Source organism: Thalia democratica, chromosome 5, assembly GCF_965202585.1.
Source record: "Thalia democratica chromosome 5, ktThaDemo2.hap1.1, whole genome shotgun sequence".
NCBI classification, from domain to species: Eukaryota; Metazoa; Chordata; class Thaliacea; order Salpida; family Salpidae; genus Thalia; species Thalia democratica.
Window position 1 is genome coordinate 46,650,634 of NC_139169.1, and position 18,263 is coordinate 46,668,896.

At 24.8% G+C, this 18,263-nt stretch overlaps 1 protein-coding gene across 1 annotated transcript; it reads left to right on the forward strand.

The window, feature by feature from the left end:
- The first annotated feature begins 324 nt into the window (after positions 1-324).
- Positions 325-12,487, forward strand: LOC145835840 (cyclin-dependent kinase 8-like). Its single transcript, XM_082943575.1, has 10 exons — positions 325-542; positions 1,564-1,674; positions 4,796-4,969; positions 7,298-7,439; positions 7,645-7,759; positions 9,882-10,056; positions 10,816-10,913; positions 11,064-11,154; positions 11,279-11,434; positions 12,133-12,487. The coding sequence occupies exons 1-10, from the start codon at positions 336-338 to the stop codon at positions 12,304-12,306; spliced, it is 1,443 nt and encodes a 480-aa protein (XP_082799701.1). The 5' UTR covers positions 325-335; the 3' UTR covers positions 12,307-12,487.
- Positions 12,488-18,263: the final 5,776 nt, after the last annotated feature.

Below are 18,263 nucleotides of genomic sequence, written 5' to 3' on the forward strand. Positions count from 1 at the left end.
GTCTTATATCATTAAATATTATTTTTGCAGATACTTGATACATAATTTAAACAGCTTTAACAAGATAAATTCTTCCTACTTCAGTTTTAAAAATATGGTCTTATGTTTAATTCATAAGTTTATAAAGTATTTATTTTAGGTTATATTTACAAAATGTTATATGAAAATTTTAAATAGTAGAATCAGTTGATTGAAATAGTAAATAGTAAAAGTTTGATTATTTTTGTTATTAGTATAAAGTTAAACTTGTTTATTATTCTACTACTTTTTTTTTGGTAGATAAAATCCTTTACATTTAAACTATTTAGTTATTTATAAAAACTATTATTTTTATAATGGACATTAGATTCAAAGAAAGATGTAAAAACCAAAGGAAAACAGTAGATGATGTTTATATATGGAGGGATCGTAAGATTGGTAAAGGTACATATGGTTTAGTGTTTAAAGCTAAAGCAAAAGATCCTGCTAAAAACCAAGATGAATTTGCACTTAAAATGATTGAAGGTCATGGCCTAACTTTATCTGCATGTAGAGAAATATCAGTAAGTTATGAGTTATATTGAAGTATTGTTTAATTAAAATGATGTACTTAATATATTTTAGTACTAAATTTACTTAAAATATTTCAAGTTTTTTTATATTTCTTTTTTTTAGGAAACTAAATGAAACAAAAATTTTGTTGACTTTTGTACTCTATAGTCAAGTGTAAACTATAAACATTACTTTAACTTTTTTTTAATTTTTGTTAAGTTTTACTACAAAGTAATATTCTTTGTTGTTTTAATTTTTATACTAACTTTGTAAATTACTATAGTGTCTGTAAAAATTTAGTTACAAAATTATATATATTTACTTGAAATTTATATAGAATGTCTAGTAAATTTTTATTACTTATAAATAAATAAAGGTTATAAATTTGACCTTTTTGTTTTATCTTGACTAGTAATAAAAATTATACTTAAAATTAAAACAATTGTATATATTTTGATAGATATTTTTTTGTTTTTGTTCAAACTTTATATGTAGTACTAAGTGCTTTGTGTTCAAAGTAGAGTAAACTATACTTTATGCGTGAAAAATTTATAAGCTGTTGTTTTTTTTATTACAATACAATATTTTTAAACCATTTTTTGACAATTACAGACTTACTTGACATTGAAAAAAATAAATAATGATAGTGATATTAAATACTCCTGTAGAGAATTTTTAGTATTTTTATAAGTTTCCCATCCTGTTTTACAGTCATTCCTAGTTAAAAACTTTTATTGCAACTTATTGTTTATACATTTCAATCAATAAACATTATAAAGACTTTTAAGCTGTTTTTTTTTTTCTTTAAAACCTTTAATGTTTTTTACTACTAAAATTGTTTAAAAAAGTATATTCATAATTGCATAATGAATTTATACTTGATTTTATTGTCTTCAATATAATTGCTTGGAAGTACTATTTAAAAAAATATTGTTTGATGTATAAATACTTTTAACTATATATTCTATTTTTATAGTGTAGTAGTTTTTAATTGAAGTTTGAGACTAAATTTTATTGTTTTATAATTTGTAGTTACTAAGAGAACTCAACCACAAGCATGTTATAGCACTTGAAGCAATATTTTTATCTCATTCAGATTTGAAAGTTTATCTTGCGTTCAAGTATGCAGAGTATGACTTCTATGTAAGTATTTTTGTAACATTTGTTATTATATAAAACTCTCGTTTTTATAGTTTTATAATTTGGTGTTAGATACTTTGTTATTATTCTTACTCATTACCAGAGTTGCCACTCGATAATGATAATAAAACTAAAATATCCACGAAAAAAATTGTATAAAAATTTAAGCTAAGTATAATTTGTGAAAAATTCAGACTAGTTGAATGTATTTAAAAACAAAAAAATAGTTTAAACATTTTTGTTATACTACAATAAAATTTTGTAATTAAATATTCCCTTAATCATACTTTAAGCACTAGCAAAAAATCTTATGATTGAAAAATGTCTTAGTTTTACTGAAGATGTAACAAAATATTGCTACTAGATAATTTTTTAGTCATAGAACTAAATTTTTAATAAAGTTATACACCGTACAACTATACGTATTTACAAGGTTTGTGCGCATCAGGCTAAAGCAGTTTTTTGCAAAATATTAATTTATGTCATTTCAAATACTTGAAAACTACTTAATTAAAAAAAAAAAGAGAATAATTTTTTTTTTTTTGAGTAAATCTGATTTTGGTAAGAATTTGTTTCAAAATATAAACTTTGTTATTAAAAGTTGAAATCAGTCTGTATTTGTAAAAACAAATGCTTAAAACCTTTTGTTAAATCTCTAAAATAATTTTAAGAATGGTTATTATGTTGTTTTGAGTAGATTTTATACATCATAATTATGAAAATTCATAAAAAAATACAGTTTAAACATTACAGTTTAAGGCCATAGGGGGGGTAAAACATGTTTTTTTCAAGTTGATCTTATTTTAAAGAGTTTTTTCTAAGCTTCAAGATGCTTTTTATTGTTTTAAAAAATTCAAATTATTTTTTGAGATATGACTAGTCAAAGTCAGGCCGCATAATAGGTTCCCTATGGAAAGGGAAAACTAAAACAGCAAAAAAAGACTATTTTATTTAAAATCTATCTTCTCCTACATTTTTCAATCAATCTTCTTCAAACTTTCACAGTCTAATCTTTATACAATAACAAAAAAGCGTTACTTTGGATTTTATAAAAAAAATTGTAAAAATATAATTTTTTTGAAAAAAAAACATTTTTTTTTTAATTTTTGTGATAAAATTTTAATTTTTTTACATTATTAAAATTCTAAAGTAAAGTTTTTTTTTTTTAATATAAGGAATGTTTCTTGAAAATTTGAAGAAGATTGCTTGAAAAATGAAGGAAGAGATAGATTTTTAGTGAATTTTTAAATTTCCAAGAAAATTGACCTCTAAAAATTTGCGGTCCATACATTTGTATCGGAAACTTTATAAAAAAAATAAAATATCTCAAAAGTTAAATGATATTTTTGAATTTTATAAAAACAGGCTTGTAGTTTGTATTTAAAGCTTTCATATAAAAGCCAAAGTTAATTTTTGTAAAAAAAAAAGTCGGACCCCCCCCCCTCTATGGCCTTAATTCAACAACTTAGCTGTTTGTTTGAATTTGCTTACATTAGCTATGTTTTTCAGAGCTTAGTTAGTTTAACTATTTTAATTTCTAATTTAGAAGCGTCATTCCAAATACTTTTTAGATTAAAACTCTTAGCAGTTTATTCATATATTTTACTGTTCGTTTACTTAAAGTTATTAAATATATTCACAAGACGAAAACTTAGCTTTAACATATAAGTTTCTATCAATATATTCATAGTAGAACTACTTTTTACAATTTATTGAGTTGATAGATGCAACCAAGCCCTAAAATTTGATAAAGTAACAGACCAAGCAGAAATTACAAAGACCGGTTAAAAGTATTCAAGTTGCTGGATAAGCGATTGATAGATGTTGAAAAATAACCTTTGTTAAGTTTTTTTTCTTTAAAAGTAGTGTTTGTGAATATTTGTATTTTGTTAATCTACTAATTAAGGTTCCCTTATACCAAAATGACTTCTAAAAGGGATTTTCCTTACTTTGAAAAAATATCAGGCTAAATTAAAAAAAATTTGCGCATGAACCTTGTATTTAAATAACTTACTTTTTGACATTTTATTAGCCTAAGCAATATATATACTGAGGCTGACTTAGGTTAGTTTGTAGTCATCTTGGATATTTTTGGTGATTCAGGGTATTTTATTTTGCTTCAAAGAATGGTAATTCTGTTAGAATTTACTAAATACTTTTTATTTTCATAAAATACCTATTTTAAGCAACATTTTTAAAAACCATATCAGTTTTTCTACACTAATCAAAAAAGAAATTATTAGGAAAAGCATAAGTACTATGCAGTGTTAACGCATAATGATGTCATGAAGCGTAGGTCGGAAAACTGTGGCTTGGAATCCACATAATCAATTTTTTTAAGAAAATTAATTTAAGTTTTACTTTTTCAAAGTATACCCTTTTTAGATTAATATTTTTTAAATAATCTGTCCCACAAAAGTTTTTTTTCTTTAAAGCGTGGCCTGCAATATATTTTGAAGTAATTTCAGGTTGTTAAGGGCATAGGGGGGTTTATCATCTTTTTCACAAATAAGTCTTATTTTATTGAGTTTTAACTAAGCTACAAGTTGCTTTTTACAGTTTATTAAAACTCAAAATACTTTTTGAGATATAGCCGGTTGGAATTGGAGACTACAATAGGTTCCTTATGGGGGCGCAATCTAAAACTGCGAATAACTTGAAGTCATTAAAATCTATCTCCTCCTATATTTTTTGAGATAACTATAACTAAATCGTTAAAAAATCTTAAAAAACCTTGAATTTCAAACCATTTTTACATGTAAAGAAACGAAAATTCGATCAGTTACAAAAGATTAATTATAAAGGCACACATTTATTTATATTATTATTTTTTGTTTAAACATACATTTAAAGTAGCTTTACAGTATCTTTGTAATGTTGTTATACTATTTAAGACACTTTTATTACCTTAAGTTTAATTTTGTTCTAAAATTTAACCAAATAACTTGTTTTTCAAAAACCTGGAAGACATCCAGAAAACCTTAGGGAAATTACAAAAATAAATTGGCAACACTTATAAAAGTTTGTGTGTATTTACTAAGTATAACAACAAATTGGTTTTGTAATCGATTTAAACAACTTAATATATTTAGTAAAAAAATTACTTTTGAATAAATGGTTCTAGACGGTTGTCAAGTACCACCGTAACAACAACATTGAGGTCAAAGCTCAAACAGTCAAATCGATGATGCGGGGATTAATTGATGGCATCCGATACCTGCATGATAATTGGGTTATTCATCGAGATCTTAAACCTGCCAATGTACTTATTATGGGTGAGGGTCCTGAAAGAGGAATGGTTTGTTTTATAAAACTATTAATTAATATATAACATATTAGAAACATTTAAATTATTTTCTCTTACTATTCAGTGTAAATTAAGTAGTTAATTAGGCTGCTCTTTAAAAATAATCACAATAAGAAAAAAGTGTATAAGTACTTACATTATTCAAATATTTATAATTTATTCCAAGGTATTAAAATATCATTAATAACCACTTAAGTAATTTTTTAAATAGATAATTTTAAGACTACGCAAATTAAAAAAATCTTAATATGCTACAGTTTTTTAAAAATTGGTAGATTTTTTAACAAATTTACAAAAATTAGAAATTAAATTTTTCTAGTACTGTCAGCTTTTTAACAAGTTTTATAAACATAACTTTTTTTTTAAATTATTAGTTTGCTATTGTACCTGATTAAAAAACAAACAAGTCATTTACTAAACACCAATATATTCGAACAAATTTTTATCAGTGTGGTACAATTGTTGGATAATAAAGAAAATTTAAACTTATATAGCCTTATAATTGCATCAGAAATTAGTTAATCAAACAAAACACAAAACTAAAAAGTAATTAAAATTCTAATTAAACATATTTAAGTATAACATAAGAGCTCTAATTAACTAAACAAGGGTAACGAGTTATCAAAATCTTTCTGCTTACATAATTTTGGTTTATTTATATGAATGTATATGGCTTTAATTTTGACCAGGTCTAATATATTGTTACAACTTCTTAATGTTCTAAATTTCGTTTTGTTATAACTTTTTCCACAAAAGGGATTTTTAGTTAAATGTTCTGATATTGAAAATCTATTCATTGCATTTGAAGTTGCTATACTAGTTGTTAAAACCTTGAAACCAGAATTTAAGAGCACATTCCAAAGTTAGTAAGAGAACGTACTAACAATCAGCCAAAGACAATTAGTATAGCAACTTCAAATGCAATGTATAGATTTTCAATATCAGAACATTAAATTAAAAATCCCATTTGTTAAAAAAGTTATATCGAAAGAAATTTAGAATACTAAGATGTCGTAACAATATTTTTGAGCTGCTCAAAATTTAAGTAATATACATTCATTTAAGTAAACCAAAATTATGTAAGCAGAATGATTTTGATTATTCGTTATCTTTGTTTAGTTAATTAGTGCTTTTGTGTTATACTTAAATATGTTTATTTAGAATTTTAATTACTTTTTAGTTTTGTGTTTTGCTTGATTAACTAATTTCTGATGCAATTATAAGACTATATAAGTTAAAAGTTTTCTTTATTTTGTAAAAGTTGTATCAAACTGATGAAAGTTTGTTGAAGTATATTTGTGTTTAGTAAAAGACCTTGTTTGTTTTTTAATAAGTTTTTTGATTCAATATATTTATTTAACAAAGATAATAAGTATTGTATTTTAAATGTCATTAGTTTACTTTCAAATTCAAGTTATTTATAAGAAAAATAAATTATGTATTTACGTTAATTTTATAACTCTATATATATAACTCTATATAGACTCTATATCACTAAGGTCTTTTAAAGTCTTTTTCACCTTCTATTTAAAAGTATTTTTTGAGATAACAAAAATTTAAAATTACAAAAATTGTACTATTTTTTTATTGGTTTTTATCTATTTTAAGTCATATGATTTGTTTTAATTTTTCAATATTTAGCTTGAATTTTTTTTTTATTAGTTTATTTTTGCTTTAATTAGTTTTTAGTTTATATATTTGTTTTATATATAATCTCACGTTATTTTTTGTGGACTAATCTGATACTTTTAAAGAGTTGCAATTATGTCTACAGAAACACTTAGTTGTAGTTGAAAAAAAAAACATTTTTCTATGTTTTTTTAATATAGGGTTTTTTATCGTTAACAACTTTTTATGTATAACTTATGTGTTAGATAATGCCATTTCTTGTTATGTAAATATCAAATCTTATGTCTTTAAAATGAATCTGGATTGTAAAAACGAAGTAATACTTTAAAAGCAGTTGATTCTTATGTCATATTTTTGTAATTTAAATCTAAATTTATTAAAGATTGCAAGTTCTAACTCTAAAGATAAATATAAATATATAGTCTGAAAATAAATATAAATCAAAGTAGAACTTAACAAAACCATAATAGAAAAGGTTTTGTTTCCGTGATTTAAAAGCTAATTTGTTTTACATATTATACTAGAAAAGGCTTACCAAAAATCTGGAATCCTGACAAAACCTGGAATTTGAAAGTTTGGGTTTACAAAAAAAAAAAGAAAAACCTGGATTCTTAAATATAAATAATTTAAAAACCTGAAATTTTAAACAATTTTTACGTGTAAATTAAAGAAATTTGTAACTTTTTCAAGGTTAAAGTTGCAGACTTGGGATTTGCACGTTTATTTCACCAACCTCTAAAACCGCTAGCTGACATTGACCCAGTGGTGGTGACCTACTGGTACAGATCTCCAGAGCTTCTCCTCGGGGCAAGGCATTACACTAAAACAATTGGTTTGTTTTTTATTTGCTCGTTGTGTGTAGTTTTTAACATTTATTTAGCAGCTGAATTTATTCATTAAGCTCTAAATGTTAATAAAACAAAGACTTTTTACTAGTTTTATTGTAAATTTAAATTAGACGTTTATATTAAGGACAATATTTTAAATACAGCTTCAAAGATAGCCGAATATAAGACATATTAGATTGCGATTTTCAGATATGTGGGCAATTGGATGTATTTTTGCTGAAATTTTGAGTGGACGACCGATATTCACTTGCAATGCAGATCAGAACAAGTTTGCTAGTCCTTACCATCCTCAACAATTTCAAAGGTTAGCGTTAGATCAACATCCATTTTACTACAAATATAAAAGTATTCTGATCGTTCAGTTTAAATATATATGTTTTTGAGTTTTAAGTTATTACAGGGTTGCCACGGGTCAGGCAAAGTCAGTTTTTTTGGGAAAATGATCAAAAGTCAGTTTTTTTTTTGCACCAAGACAATTTTGCACGAGGGGACATTTTTGCACGAAGACATTTTTACTTTGGTTGAAATTTAAAAAAAATATTAATTTTAATTTTTTACCACAGATGTTTTTGTATTAAAATTTTATTCCGACTAACGACGTTTCACTGCTCTCAAATGAATTTAAGAACAGATCTACGGAGTATCAAAAAAGCTCTAAGAGTAGGCCGTTAATCGGAATAAAGTTTTAACTCAAAAGCATCTGTGGTATATATTCCGATAAGCTTAGCTTATCAGGATCTCCAGAATTTAACGCCTTTTAACGTTACATCTTATAATTATTTTTATATTTTATTATTAGTTTAATATTTTTTACTATCACTGTTACCACTAACCCTTACCCTCGGTCGGTAACTTATTTTTTTCTTTTTATTTTTTTATTAGTTTTTTTTGTTTGTTTTTTCTTTATTAGTAATTTTTATTAGTTTTTATTTGTTTTTTATTTTATTATCACTGTTACCTCTAACCCTTACCCTCGGTCGTTAATTTGTTTTTTTAACCTGTTTTTTTATTAATTTATCTTTTTAGTTTTTTTTCTGTATTTTATTTATAACTTTTTTTAATTCTCGTGCAAAAATGAATATTCGTGCAAAACTATCACTCGTGCAAAATTAACGAAGCAATCGTCTCATCTGAGAAAAATGAAAGAATGTCATATATTGGATCCACCCGAAGAGCATTCAAAAATAGATTGTACGAGCATAGAGTATCATTTCCAAAACCCAACAAGAAGAAGCCCGCCAACTGTACACAACTCGCCAACTACATGTGGAAATTATATGAAAAAGGCGAAAAATTCACTATTGAATGGAAAATTCTCAGACAGACAAAAAGCAGATTCAAACCAAACTTCATGTGCTCACTATGTAACCTTGAAAGACTTTTTATAGCAAATGCTAACCAAAGAAAAATCCTTAATAAAAGAAATGAACTAGTCACGCAATGCCCTCATTACCCTAAGGAATACTTTTAGTTTATTTTTTATCGCATTAACTTAGTTATTTTATTCTATTTAATTTAATTGTTACATTGTATTTATGTTTGTATTGTGTAAAGATTTTGTTTTAAAGTTACAATATTCCCGTAAAAAGACCATTTCTGTTTTCTAAAAATCCCCTATAAATCTTAGTGTTTACATTTTTTCCAAAGCCTAATATATTAAATGCTTAGTAAATAAATTATCAACATATATAAAATCTATAGTTAATAAATTAATTAAACTAAACTTACCTATATTTCATTTTAAATTAATTTAACTTTAAAATTTAACTTTTGTAAACTACATATTAATTAAAACTCATATATTAAGTGTAAATCTTATTTTTCTTTATGTGTGTATTTTATTTTCCAATTCATCGCCCTGTATACTTTTGTTTTCAGCTTTTTTTAGCGTCTGATGAACTGCTTTGCAGGGAAACGGCGTAACGCAATAAAAGTTTAACAATAAATTTATATAACAAAAATGAAACCTGATGCAAGTTCTTATTTTGGTTCAAAATCTGCAGTGAATAAGAAGTGCGTACTAAAATGCGTACTTGTCAAAATATGTGTACTCAAAATGCGTATTTAACTGGAAGTGAGTACTTAAAACGCATACCTAAGAGGAAGCTAAAAGTCAGGTTAAATTTACAAAATTTGGCGTGGCAACCCTGTTATTAGAATATGCAGCTTAATAATTTATGTTATACGTGAGCTAGACAATTTTGTTGTGTAAATAAACTGAATTAATTTAAAGAAATGTTATGACTGCTGTTAACGTTTCATTCATATAATTTTTTTTTAAACTTTATATTCAGTGTACTACCTTTAATAAATACTACCTAAATACACTTTCTGTAATTTAAACAATCAATAAATGTTCATCTAAAATTGTTAACGTATACTTTTTAAAATTAATGTGCGTACATCTATGCGTTTTTAATTTTTAGAATAATGGAAGAAATGGGTTACCCTTCCGAGCAAGACTGGCCAGATATGAAAATATATCCTGAATTTCCAACTTTTCAGAAAAACTTTCGTAAAAAAGACTTTGATGGGCGTTCTCTTAAAATCTGGGCGCACAGAAACCCTTTCAAAAACATCAGCTCTAAAGCTTTTTATTTGGTTTGTGTGTTAAATAAAGGAATATTTAACTTTTTGTATAGCTATAGTCTAAATCCTGATTGCAAAAAGTAAGAATACATAACTACTAGCGACTATTCAACTTAATAATTTTTTACATTTTAAATTATCATCAATTACTAGTTAAGACTTTTAATAAATAATGAAACATATTTAAAAAATGATTATTTTTTTATCTAGTTTAAAACAAAGTTGTTTTTATTTACAAAATGTTTATTAAAAGCCAAAAGAACACGGTTGATTTTTATATTTTTAAACTGTAATATTAATTCAAAGATTTGTTGTTTCACAAGGTCTGAGTAAAAGTTAAATATTTTCTTTTTTTTTACTATAAGTTCTTTGCTTGAAAGGCAGTGTAATTGTAGAATTAGTTGTGCTAAAACTACTTCAACGCTTTTTTAAATAACAAAGTTATTTTTTGTGTTAGTTTATGTTTTTATCTACTACAATTATAAATGTTATATATTATAAATTATAAATGTTTATTCCATTATTATGTCATATTTTATATATTATTCGGGTCAATTTCTCCACAAATTATTTTTTTATGAATCTAATGCTATAAGTTTGTTTTAAAAAATAAAAAGTTACTGCTAACTAAGAAAATTATTATTTAATCAATATTTTAATTTTGGTGTATTGTTTAACATATTTTTGAGAAATAGATAAACTTACTTTTCTAAATTTTGTTTTGTGTATAAATTGAAATTAAAAGATGATTAAAGCTTTGCATAATTTTAGCTTAAGAAATTTCTTGCTTGGGACCCAAACAAAAGAATTTCAGCTGAAGTAGCTTTGAACGATGATTATTTCAAAGAAGAACCTTTAGCCAAAGACGAGTGGGTATAAAATAACTTTTTTAGTACTTGAAGTAATATTTTGTACGATATATAATTTTATTTAGTTTAAAATTTCTATCAATGTTTTATTAAAAATATTTTGGAAGCATAAGTATGTTATACATAAAACATAAATAACTTATTTTACAGTTGTTTCTACGGAGAACTTATTCCTTACCCTAAAAGAGTATGTCAACATGAAGATAAGACAAAAGATATTGAAAAAAACAAACATGGAAAAGTATTTGTTTTTATACAAAATTACTAAAATTGAAGCATTACTTTTTAAAGTTTTTTTTTCAACTTATATGATATAATATATTATATAATATATGATAGAAGTTGTTATACTATTTTAATCATAGAAAACAGAAGAAAATAAATCAAAGCGTGTGCAACAAAACAGTAATGAGCTTCAAGAAAAAAGATTGAAATTAGAAGCTAACAGATCTAAACTGACTGGTTGTGCTCAAAAACATCAACTTAAGCAAAACAAAAGTCGTTTGTTAACGATGAGTAAGGTAAGAGTATGAAAAATTTTTAAACTTACGATCTAATTTTATAATTTTAAATTCGTTAATCAATCAATGGAATAATACACAGGAACTAATCAAATGGTATAAAAAATGTATAAATTCTTACATACAAACTAATGAAATTTAAATTTTGTCGTTGTTGGTGAAAAACTGTTCATAGTATTATGTTCTGCTTCTACTGATATTTTCTTAAAATAAGTAGAAAATTATATTTTAAACTGTCACAAAAAAACTTAAGAGAGTGTTATTTACATTTTATGTACCTAATTAAAAGCAAAGAATTATGTTCATAGTTTTAAATATACACTTTTTCTTTGAAAACTTTTTTTTGTTTAGTTTTGTTGTTGTAAAAATAGATAAAAGTATTTAAAAGTCACGCTTATGAAATAATTAATATCATTGGTGATTTTCAAAGTATTAAGTTTTTATATCATCGTGCTTATCATTGTATAAATATCCGTTTTCTAATATTTTGTAACTACTTTTGGTTTTCATCTTTGTTTAGTATACTTATAGTATATTAACTTACTTCGAAAATAATCCTAATCAACCAATTTGTGTAAATTTATTACTTCAGTATTTGTTCTAAATTATTGTAAGTATTGTAACTAAGAAGAACATAAGTGTATTTTGAGAAGCATTTTTAAATATTATTTAAATTTAAATATAAATAATGGTTGTAGGTAAACGGACATAACTTAAATCAACCAAATGAAGTTAACAACAACTTCACGTTAGAAAGTCAGCAGCGGCACGCTCTCAACCAACAAATAAAGCATAAAAAGGCCCACATGACCTCACATCAGCGAAATGTACAAAATATTAGCCAGCAAAAGTTTAACAGGAAAGAATCATAGCTTTGTATGTGTCGATACTAAGCCATTTTTGTTATTCAGGGTGCATATATTTCAGCTCTTTATTTCTGCCTTGCTTTTTTTATATATTTATATTATAAACCACTTCGTCCATGGTTATTTTACATCTAAAAATAATCCCTTTAAAATTATATTGAAACTAATAAATGATTTTGTATTTTTGTACCTGAAAAAAACATTAGATTAGTTTTTAAGACTATTAGAATATAAATTTAAAAAAAGTGTGTTTCTAAAAATTTATCAATATGATAAATTGAATACTTTGATGAATTTGTGAGATAAAATATTATTTTTTAAAAATAAATTATAATAATTTTAATTTTCTGCTGCTGCATATTATTTATTCGGTTTGTTTTATCATACATGAGTTAAATTTGCTAACAAGTTATAAAGCGTTATAACTAATGGCTAGTTATAACTAAACGTATAATCTGTGTTTTTTTAAAGATTTGTTGACTGTTTAGTTATTGAAAAAACTTTAAATGCTATCTTAGAGCTATTTTTATGTTAATTAACAACATAATAATTTACCTACACACAGTATACATTATATACTAGTTTATTTTTGATATATATATATATATATTTCTGTGTGTATTTAAGTAATATTGTTTAAATTTTCTATATAAGGTGCTTTTAAAAGGCTGTGCTAAATAATTCTTTAGTCATACTCTTTTAAACATTAGGTTTGTCTCTATGAAATTAGATTATCAGTAGCTTTTTTTAAACAAAAGTTCATATCAGTACCACAATAAAATGTAAAAATAAATTATAACTTATTTGATAAAGTTTTAAACTTTGCAAGTTTATTTATTTTGCTATATTACGTAAATTATTTCAAAAAACCGTTAAAAAACAACAAAAATAAAGTTAACTTCCTCAAAATACAGTTACTTTTATAATTTTTTTACTATTACTTGGTGCAAACGTTAGTGATTTTTTTGATATTTAGGTGTTTTTTTTTTAATTTAGCAGCAGTTTTAGTTGCATAATAGTATTGATAACAAAAACTACTTATAAGTTGTAAATGCTTGAAAATTATTCATACTTGATTTTTGTTAGTGTACACAATTAGTTTTGCTATCATGAAAAAAGTTTTTTAATAGAATTATGTTTATCAATTACCATTCAAATGTTTTTGATACCTTTAAAAATATTTGATCTACATTCCATTTAGTTGTAATAAACACAATCATGAACTAATGTTTATTTTTATACAATTTTAACTAACTGTATTAATTTTTAATATTTTCGCTGTTACTACCAATATAAACTGAATTGAAATATTAAAAATTAATATTTTACAAAATGACTTTATTTAAACACAAAATCGATTTTTTTTGTTAAAAGTTTATTTTAGGTTTAAATAGAAATACAAAACCTTTATATGTAATATTAATCTTAATTAATAAAGTTAGATAAATGTTACAACGAAAGTTTTTTTTAAATTTTATATTATGATTTAGCTAAAAGTTTTATAGAAATATTACTTATAAGTACCTAAAATATTAAAAAGCCAATCCCTACTTGTAATTAAAAGGTTCTGAACCATATAAACTAGTTATTTTTGATATAGGACAAAAGATAGTTTACAATAAATTTCTTATAGGTTGTTTACTTATGTAAGTTTTGTTATTGATTAATTCCTACTTAAAAAATATTTTAGGAGTTTAAGAGCATAATTTTTATGTTTTGTTATTAATTTTTATTGTAACTACAGTGTTTTTTAAAATACATGTAATAAGCAAAAAACCCATGTAATTTTTAAAAACGCAAATAAAGTAAAACATGAAAAAAGCAAGTTAATTTACGAACATATTTTTAACATAGTCGTAACCCAAATTTATTGATATTTTAAGTCATTGCAGATAAATAAACTGTATTAAAGAAGTGTATACAAGGGGCTTACAATCCATGTGCTATTTAGGGTGATTTCATAACCACGCAAAGAGAAAAATTGTCTAATAGTATATAACATTTTTTTAATTGAAAATAACATCTCTTGATGTTAGCTGAGTAATGCTAGTTTAGTTTTACTTGATAGTTGACCTTATTGTTTGGATTTAGGATATTGATACAAAACTTGTGGATACACACATTTATAAGATAGTTGTTATTTTGAATAAGACTACAAGTTGTATTTCGCAAGTATAAAAATTCTAAAACAGCTTTGATAACTTTTTAAGGAATTAAATAGCTAAATGTAAGTTATATCACTATACAGTCGAACATACTTACATAATAACTATTCTTTCTTTCGTTAGGCATTTAAAATGTATTAAATTTTTTATACAATATGCTACTTTAGGTTGATCAGATTAATAAGAAGCACTTATGACTTCACAAGTTTAAAACTCATATAAAGCTGCGAACAGATGTAAAATAAAATTCTAAAAAGTTTGTATAATGGATAGTGAGGGTGTTTTTTAATATAAATTTACTATTACTTTTTACTACTTAAATCTAATTATAATTTTTGATATTTTTAATGCTTATGGCATAATTTTTAAAGTTAATAAAAACTGCTTTGCTTGTTTCGTCAGAGTTTTTATAAGTTATCATGAAATATTGCAAATATTACACGGTTTAGCGTTTAGACTATATAAAGTAACCAATATTTATTTTAACAGTTTATTACTAACAAAACAATGTTTCACTCCTATACTTGCATATAGGAGATTCTCAGTTGTTGTTAACATATCTTATCCAAATAGAATCTTCAAATTGTTTAATTTAAAACAAGTTACAATACTATATAAAGTAAGAAAAAATAAAAAAAGACGAAAATTATAGTTTATATTTGTAAGTAACAATGGTCCGCAAAGTGAGTGGGTGTCACTTTTGCACGAGCGTCACTTTTGCACGAGGGGACACTTTTGCACGGCGACTCTTTTGCACGAGCGTCACTTTAGCACGAAGGGACACTTTTGCACGGCGTCGTTTTTGCACGCAGGGTCACTTATGCACGAGTGGACAATATTGCACGAAGACATTTGCACAAGTTGACAAAAATAATTGTTTTATCAACTTTTTTTTTTTTTTTAATTTCACCATTACCCCTAACCTTAACTTTCGTTCGGTAAATTTTATTTTATATTTTTTAAAACATTTTATATATATATTTTTTTTGCTGTTTTTATTCTTTATGATTTTTATTAGGTATGTATTTTTTCTATTGCTGTTATCCCTAACCCCTACCTTCGATTAGTTTTTTTTCCTTTTTTGTTTCTTTATTAGTTTAGTTTTTTTTTTGTCTAGGTTTTATTTTATTTTGTAAATTTTTTTATTTTACTTTTGTTATCACTGTTACCACTAACCCTAACCCTCGACCGGTAACTTTTTTTTCAATTTAATTTTTTATCTTATTTTTTTTAAAATTTAGTATTCTTTTTATTTTATTTTTACTTTCGTGCAAAAATGACCCTCCGTGAAAAAGTGACCCTCCTTGCAAAAGTGACGCCGTGCAAAAGTGTCCCCTCGTGCTTAAGTGACTTTGCGTGCAGAGGTGTCCTCTCGTGCAAAAGTGACCCTTTGTGCAAAAGTGTCCCCTCGTGCAAATAAGACGCTCGTGCAAAAGTGACTCGTTCCCCCGCAAATTACGACTCGCAAACAATGTTCATCAGCAAAAGAATCCGGCCTGCACAGTGTTTTTATTTATAAAAAAAAATAACACTTTACAAGCACACTATTTGATTACATTGTGGACTACAATAACTGTATTTCTATTTTATTACTGTTTATCATTTGATTAAAGCAGCTTTACATACAATGTATTAAAAAGTACTCCGAACACTATTATTTTAGCCAATACAAAATAGTACTAACAGTTAAAAAAAAACAGTTTGTATTTGTTTTAAAGCTAGACTTTTATTTATCTTTGTAACTCCATTGTTTTAATTTACTAAGAGCACAGCAGTGTGTTTTATTTTTTCATGCTATTTTATCTCAGATAATAAGTAAGCCTGAATAATTATCTTTAAAATTCAAAATATTTTCTTTAAAGGACGGTTGTTAGTTTGTACCTGCTGTAATTCAAACAGTAGTAATGCCTCGAATATATACATTTAAACCAGAAGATACACTTATAAGTTTAATTTTTTTTTTGAGTAAATTTAAAAACCGAGAAGGTCTCTATTACAATAGCAGGTATCAGTTTACAGTTGAAATTAGACACAATGTTTTACTTTTTAGGCTTTTATAAATAAAAAAAGCCCAATTCAATTTGTTATTAGAACAAAAAAATAAATAAAACTTTTTGTTTTAGTCGTTTTTTTGCATTATAAATTTCTATCTTGAAATTTGGTTTAAATAAACATATAGGTATTGCAAGTATTTTTACAGTTTAAATTATTCAATTTAAATACTGCAAATTTTTATTGCGTTTTATAATAGTTTAAAGTTCAAGTAAAACAAAAAAAAATTTATATGTCAATTAAACTTTTTATTCCTTCCTATCCTAAAAATAACAAAAGCAAAAAATATACATCTAACATTAATAAAAGAAAAACTTATTCTTAACAAAAAAAGTAAGAAAAATAAATCATTCTTCAAAGACTATAAAATTAAATCAAAAGAATATGAATTAGCTGTTAAAAAATACAATTTAGAATATGAAAAATACTTATGCACTAACCCAAATTTTAAAAAGTTTTATAGCTACGTTAAATCTAAATATAAATTAAATACTTCATTGCCTCCCCTACTTGATCACCATAAAAACAAAACAGTAGTTTAAGATTTTGAAAGAGCCACACTTTTCAATAAAAATTTTCAAAATGTATTTAAACAAGATCAAAATCATCAAAGTTTTTAGAAACCTAAAAAAAATTCAATAAAATGAAAAATTTTATTATAAGTTATGAAGACATTAACACATCGACGAAGCACCTTAAAGATAAAATTATTAGAACGCCAGAGAAAACTCCACCTTATTTTATTAAGCATGCTATTCCATCATTAGTTTTTCCTTTACTATTAGTTTTTAATTGCTCCCTAGCATTGTCAGAAATACCTAAACAACGGAAAACATCTTATGTAATTCCAGTATACAAAAAAGGTATCAAACACGACCCATTAAATTATAGGCCAATATCCTTAACCAGTACGTTTTCCCAAATTTTTGAACACATTATTTCCCAAAAAATATTTAATCACATCTTCGACTTTAATTTGTTAACACCAAAACAATTTGGCTTTGTTCCCTACCGATCATCAGGAATTCAACTATTGACATGTTTACATACTTCGTTAATAACTTACTTGAACAATAAATCAGTCACAGTGGTCTATACTGACATCAAAAAAGCTTTTGACTCTGTGTCACACATTAAATTATTAAAAATTATGACTCAATATGGTTTTGATGATAACTTAGTGAATTGGTTAAGCGAACTTTTAAATAGTAAGACACAGAGTGTACTCATTAACAACACATTATCAGATCCTCTGAAAATTCACAAGGTGGAATCATTGGTCCTCTTCTTTTTTTAGTTTACATCAACGATATTACTTTTAATACTCACATTCAAATCGAAATAAGTCTATTTGCAGATGACGCAAAAGTATTTAGCAAGTCAGAAACTTCTTTACAAATAACATTAGATAATATTCACGAATGGCTAAAAACAAGAAAACTTGATTTAAATCCAAAAAAATGCCAAGTTCTAACCATAAATAAAAATAAACCCTTCCCTATTAATATTTAAATTAATAAAACTAAAATACCAGCAGTAAAACTTTTTAAAGACTTAGGAATACATATATCTGAAAATCTAAAATGGAACGAACATGTAAATTATTTATATAAAATTGCTCAAAACTCATCATATCTTAATCATAATTGCTTAAAAGTTTTAAGACTAATTCTACTAATATTCTTACTAAATTATCTAAAATCTACGTTAGCCCTAAACTCGAATACAATACCCCAATATGATCAC